The 6,123-nt window shown below is 40.3% G+C and overlaps 1 protein-coding gene across 1 annotated transcript; it reads left to right on the top strand.

Moving 5' to 3' along the window:
- The first annotated feature begins 2,870 nt into the window (after positions 1–2,870).
- On the top strand, positions 2,871–5,532 carry LOC109478061. The gene is made up of 3 exons (XM_019779515.1): positions 2,871–2,932; positions 4,161–4,482; positions 5,195–5,532. The coding sequence occupies exons 1-3, from the start codon at positions 2,871–2,873 to the stop codon at positions 5,522–5,524; spliced, it is 714 nt and encodes a 237-aa protein (XP_019635074.1). The 3' UTR covers positions 5,525–5,532.
- The last annotated feature ends 591 nt before the right edge of the window (positions 5,533–6,123 follow it).

The following is a 6,123-nucleotide window of genomic DNA, read 5'->3' as shown; positions in this document are numbered from 1 at the left end:
TGATTTATGGAAGTCTAAGACTGAATCTTTTTTTTTGGTGAGTATAAAAATGTGTATCAGTAAGTTTGTGTTCTCAGATAATGCTGAAACAGAAGCATACCCTTTGAACACACACAAAAAGAATGGAAAATATATATTTCAAACTATATTCTGTACTCTGGGGCATAATCCTTGACCTACATTTCAAATTCAGATAAGAAGATAGAAGTTGACATGTTATACGGCCAGGTAAAACTAGGTGTTGATGGGCCGTTTGACCTACTAGCCAGCAAGGCTGCCACCCCTGACAACTCCATCAATGTGACATTGTGGTGCAATGTGACAAAAAATGCAACGATTAAGGTATGGATTAGGCCACACCAATTAAATTTCTTGGTTAACGGATTTTTCTAGAAAAATAATGGAGCGGGCGGGCGAAAAAAAAAATAAATAAAAACAGGCCTAGGCATCCTATTATGGCCCAAAATGGTACGATAGGAGCCATGAAGTCAACACACCAGGCTGGTTCAAAATTTAAACAATGAATTTTGAACTTTTAATGATACCACTGCATTGAAAGATGGAATAACTGTAACTACTAGGATGAAAAAGACTGTTTTCAACTGTTCAGGGCAAAATATGAGCATTTTGCAGTTGATTCTGGATTTTTATTTTTATTTGCAAATCAGAAAAAAATGAAGCGGTGAATCCGTTAACCAAGAAATTAAATTGGGGTGGCCTAACGTTAATGAATACGTTTTGTAGTATTCTATCGTCGATAACGTTACATGTATAAATCTGACGGCTCAAACACTGTGTTTGATTAATAACAAAGCAATGCTAAATTATTCATTGTGATGACCTCAATATTAATAATTGTCATATACAGCTCGTGTATCATTCACAGAGTTAACTGCTACTAGAAACATCCTATGGCCGCATGATTTCCACTGTGAATTTCTCCCACAGCTGAACTAAAAATCCACACTCACCATTATGTAATAATTTCTGTCATAACTACAATCAATGGCTCGCAAATATGAGTACGAAATTCGAGGTTCATACTACTATGGTAACCGAACTGCATCATGCATCCATTTTGACATCAACGACATCTATCGGAATTTACTGAAAACGTTCGGGGCTATCAGATAATTAAACATGTCATATCATTGACAAAAGCATGGCTATTCAACTGTATCATCTTCATCAATATTGGCATTTAGTCCTAACCAGTTGCTAAACTTCTTTTTCACCTAGTGCGACAACATTAACAGTATCTTCACTGGATTTTTGGAAGAGAACGAACAAGATATGTCAATTGGATGAATTGCAGGTGACGAGTCCCAAGTGGGATGCTACATTGTCTATCTAAGATTTGATTGATGGCTTGTATGTGGTATGGTTAGCGGCAATTTTGAGCACCTGTATTGACTAAGATTAATTCTTGGATCACAAAAGACGGTGAATAGAAATTCCTGCACATTGAACCTACAATATGTGACGTACTATAGCCAGTGCGTTATTCGGTAATCCATTCTTATTTATGATCACCTGTCTTGTATGTATTCTATTGTACTACTGAATGTGCGTCTTTAATACAATAGGACATATAACTTACGTGCAGGCTAGGACATATTGTGTATTGTAGAAAACCGCAAAAAAATCTTTAGGACTGGCAGAGTTTGTATGCGTACTAAGATTTGATTAGAACACGTAGTGATGACGATTGTTCTACTGACTGTCGGCTTTGCTGAAGAATGGCAATTTGACTTGACATGTTTAGGTTAGCTCGGGTCACCTTGGTCGTCCTGGGATTGGGTTGTTTTGTGTGGATCTGAGCCCCTGGGATTTCTCTAATCTTACTGTGGCACCGATTCCGACAGGTGAGATATTCCTTATATCTTTTACGTTAAAATATAATAGACCAAGGACATTACACAGTTCTGTATAATGTCCTTGCATAGACAAACGTTGTTGTATAACCTCTCGTCTAGGAATATGGATGGTGGAATTTGAAGTCGAAATTGGAGGTAAATCGTTGTTTTATGAATGTAGAATCCTTGTTTACAATTGCCTTTGGATTTCCTTCCAAATTATACTTAATACTATAAGAGCTACAATGTGGTAAATGTACATGCCACAGGAGGGGGGCTGGCGGTCATATAGGTAGTTTCTGTCTAAGAATATCGAGAAAAACAGACCATTCTCATGGTATTTACACAGACCATATTTTATTCTGCGTACATGTAGGAGTTCTTTACAAAAGAGTATTGTTCGTGTTCAATTAAGTACGTACCAAGGCGGCTGTCAAGATCTGTCCACGTGAATACATTTATGTATAAATCACTTTGAAATATCACCTTGAATTCGAACTGATGTCCATTCATATTGGCAGCGCAGATATCTAGTACGTTTACAACGAAAGATGTAGTCAACTTCAACTTCTTCTTGTTTTATTTGAAGAAAAATTGCAGTCATGGATCTAATAAACAGAGATAGAAAACTGGAACAGTGCCAATGCTGACAGTCTGAAGAGAGGCGAGGGTGAGACTGCCATCGCTTGTACACGGTATTGGTTTCCGATGGTTATGTTGGAGCTCGAGGTGGATTGCTTGTGTACGGGTGGAACGCCATGCATCGAGGGATGCCAGCTTCGGATACTGCCGGTGCAGTTCTGGGAGTGAACGCAAGTTCTGTGTAAGAGTAATCTCCTTTATGTGTTCGTTGTGGTAAAATATGTTTGCGTGTTTATGTCTGCAGTTTCTCTATACTTTGCCAGGGGGAAGAAAATCTGTCTTCTCCTATGAAAATCTGTCTTCTCCTATCTTCAAGTAATTAGTAACAGAGGCACAACTGAACAGCATACAGAAGATGTTCTTATTCATTATATGCAGGTGTGGCGATGGAAAAAGGAATGCGTCTTGTGCAACTACCTCTCCGTTGACGTCCAGTAAGTTTGTCTTCAACATTATGTTAAAAACATACACAAGAATCTAATATGTGAAACAAACCGGACATTACAAAAATCATGAAGCCAGGAACATCGAACGCAATTTTCACTCCCATTGTATGCACAATACACTCGCACCTACATGTAATCTCCAAGCAGATCCCAGGGTGGCAAAAGGACAAATTGGCCAGGGAGTAGCCATTGGCTAGGGAGAGTCCGTGCACCACCCAACGGACCATATACAAAAAGGTAACGATCTTCAACCTCTGCTTGCAGAGTACCAAACATGTATAGCGACATCTAATTATAACCAAACTATTTCCCTACTGTGTGTCTAGATACGTCGCCCCCAGACTCCTCCGGTGCTGACATCAGGGGAATCTTTCTCACAGCCTCCGGTGTTGTCGTGCTGCTCATCCTGCTGTTAGTGGCGAAACAGTTCTGTGGGAAGAGGGCCTTGATGGGCCGAACGTTCTGGTAGGGAAATATTAGCCTGGTACTTCTGAAGCGACTAGTAATAGGCATCCTTCCATCTCGGAAGATGATGGTAGCACTCTAAGTCTGGTGTTGCGGCCGTGTGAAGTGCCTAGTGTGGCTAATTAGCCATATCTTCGCATGGTAGTTCCAACCACAGTTGGGACACAGGAAAGATGAGCTATTTTGAGCATGTGGTTTCTGTGTTCGACTAGAAAATAGATAAATAACTTGCTGGGGAGGGGATGAAGGAGTACAATTTGCAGATTTTGCTATCCGAGAGGAAACCAGCCGCTTCTAAAGCCTGGTAGAGGCTAGGGAAATATGTCATGTCATCCACTGTAGAGTTACGGTTTGATGGCTAGTTCAGCACCAAGGACATCAACTACGCTATGAACATGCACAAAATGAAACTTAACGCTTATTACAATCATTCCTATTTAAACCGTTTTTAAACTCTTAGAAACAAAACTAAGGATGGCAATACATTGTGTACCTTTTTGACAATTGTCATGTCAAGTTTTTTTTATTTGTTTATAACGTTATATATTGGCTAGCAATTCATGACATTTTTAACTCTGTTGAAGAGAACTGAAAAATCCTTACATGCACAAAACTCTCATTGTTCTAAAACATCACTATGATGTCAATAGCGTGTTATGTAAGAAAAGAACTAACTTACGACAACGCTACTATAACACTGAGCAATGCCAATGCTAGCCATGTTACTTTTTTCTATTTTGAATGTTCATAGGTTCTATGGAGTACCGCAGCCCACACCAAGTCTGTTCGGGCCCAGACTACAACGTCCACTACCGCAGATATACCGTCTTCACAAGCTGCCTAAGACACAACGTCTTAACTCCAAACAGCGAGGACATTCTTTGAGGCGTCCTCATCCCTACTGGAAGCCGCAAACTCTACATGTATCGCACCTGCAAACTCTAGACGCCCGCTTGAGGGCGCTGTCGAGAGCGTCTAAAAGATCGTCTGCAAGCCCGAATCGTATCGGTCTGCAGCGGTATCTCCCCGGGATGTCAACCCTGAATCAACAAGTCTTTTCTCACAGCTTTCTGGTATGTTTTATAGTGAAGTTTTGAAGTAGAAATAGAATATGAAAGAGTAGAAAGACTAATGCCCACATATAACCGTTGTGGTTGAAGACATTTCAGCACCAAGGACAGAGACCCCACTAAAGATAGGGAAACATAGGGATTCATTCTCACAAGCCTGGAACGGTAACAATAGCCACCCACGGCCGGATTTCGACTCTCAAGGATATCTAGACCCTTTAGAAAACTGATCGACTTGTTTTTCCTTGTCTTACATCTTTTCAGCTTGATGAAATATGAATAGCAGAAACAGGGAAGCTTAAACCTCTTTGGTAGCTAAAAACTCAAGCCATACAAGTAATAAGATCGCTGCGTCAAAGATTGTTGTGCAGTGCTTATACTGAAGACTACGGGAATATAAACAGTAAAACAATCTGTACATCGGGCTATACCGTCACTTACCCATGTACTCGTATGACAACTTGTATCATGTAATCGTATGACAGCTTGTATTTGATGTTCGTTTATAAAACTTCACGATAAGTTTATTTTTAGTTGATCTTTGTTAGTTCATCTTTAATCTTTTGTTATAATTATAATGTCATGTGTTTTGTTGGGGTTATCCCCCCCGGAATCTTTTGAAAAACGCCAATAGGCGACATGCATTTCCTGGTTAAATAAATAAACAAACAAACAAACAAACAAACAAACAAACAAAAGCTATTATTTGTTGCAGGGTAAAAAGGCACCGCAATCGATCAGCACAATCCACCCCCAAGCTCCCGAGTCGATTGAACCGCCGTCTACAGTCGACATCCCCTCCATACACTTCTCCGACTCCGACGACACCGACACGGTATCGGTGGACTTCTGGCCGCCTCCACCGGACGAAACCGACTACTGGCCACTGGATATTGAAGAGCTGGATGACCATCCAGAACCTGTATCAAAACGGCTACAAAATCAGGATTCACCACGGCTGGACAGGAGTGCGATTTCTTTGGCAGAGTTTTTGAAGACAGGAGAAACTATCGAGACGATTAGATCTTACATCACCAGGCTGTAACGACAAGTGTTAGTCTGGTTACCAGACATATTTTAGGACCATAGGCTTTATCCTTTATCATACAGACTCGTGGGCTACGAGAGGTCTGGTAACGAGGCTAGAGAAATGTGAACGAAACGTTTTTCAGTCATTACTGCTGAACATTACCTAATAGTATAGATACTATCGGCACAGGGCGGTTTTCATAGTCAAGACCATGCTGACTACGAATCAGTATTATACCAATTTCAAAAACATCGATATATGATAGATATGATCATATGTCAAATACTGGAGCGTTTATATTTCGAAAAGGGTTTGCAAATGGTGATGGTTGAAGAAACGTTACCAGAAGTTACGTAAGTCTACATGGTGTTCGCGGGTTTTTAGACATGATCTTCACATGTACGTATACGATAAAGACTAGTACTGGTGGAAGGCGTACATTTGTGCGTGGTGAAATAAAGCCTGGACGGTGCTACATGTAGCAAAGAGTTACCTTCTTCACACTTGTATTTCGAGTGTAAATTAGCCATAGAAATATCATTGTTTTGTGCTTCCTTCTGTGCAAGATCATTGTCGTCTATGCTAAACTTAGGTTTTCCGTATACATACAGGTG

The sequence above is a fragment of the Branchiostoma belcheri genome, unplaced genomic scaffold (assembly GCF_001625305.1).
Source record: "Branchiostoma belcheri isolate BF01 breed outbred unplaced genomic scaffold, Haploidv18h27 scaffold42, whole genome shotgun sequence".
Classification (NCBI taxonomy): Eukaryota; Metazoa; Chordata; class Leptocardii; order Amphioxiformes; family Branchiostomatidae; genus Branchiostoma; species Branchiostoma belcheri.
Note: the sequence above shows the minus strand (reverse complement) of the source record. Positions and strands in the feature narration are given on the sequence as shown.

What these genes read in the sequence shown, in the direction of transcription:
- LOC109478061 (XM_019779515.1), top strand. Translation starts at nt 2,871, where the DNA reads ATGCAGGTGTGGCGATGGAAAAAGGAATGCGTCTTGTGCAACTACCTC. An exon ending in TACCTCTCCGTTGACGTCCA is followed by an intron (nt 2,933 to 4,160) that starts GTAAGTTTGTCT and finishes GAATGTTCATAG; the next exon opens with GTTCTATGGAGTACCGCAGC. An exon ending in TCTTTTCTCACAGCTTTCTG is followed by an intron (nt 4,483 to 5,194) that starts GTATGTTTTATA and finishes TATTTGTTGCAG; the next exon opens with GGTAAAAAGGCACCGCAATC.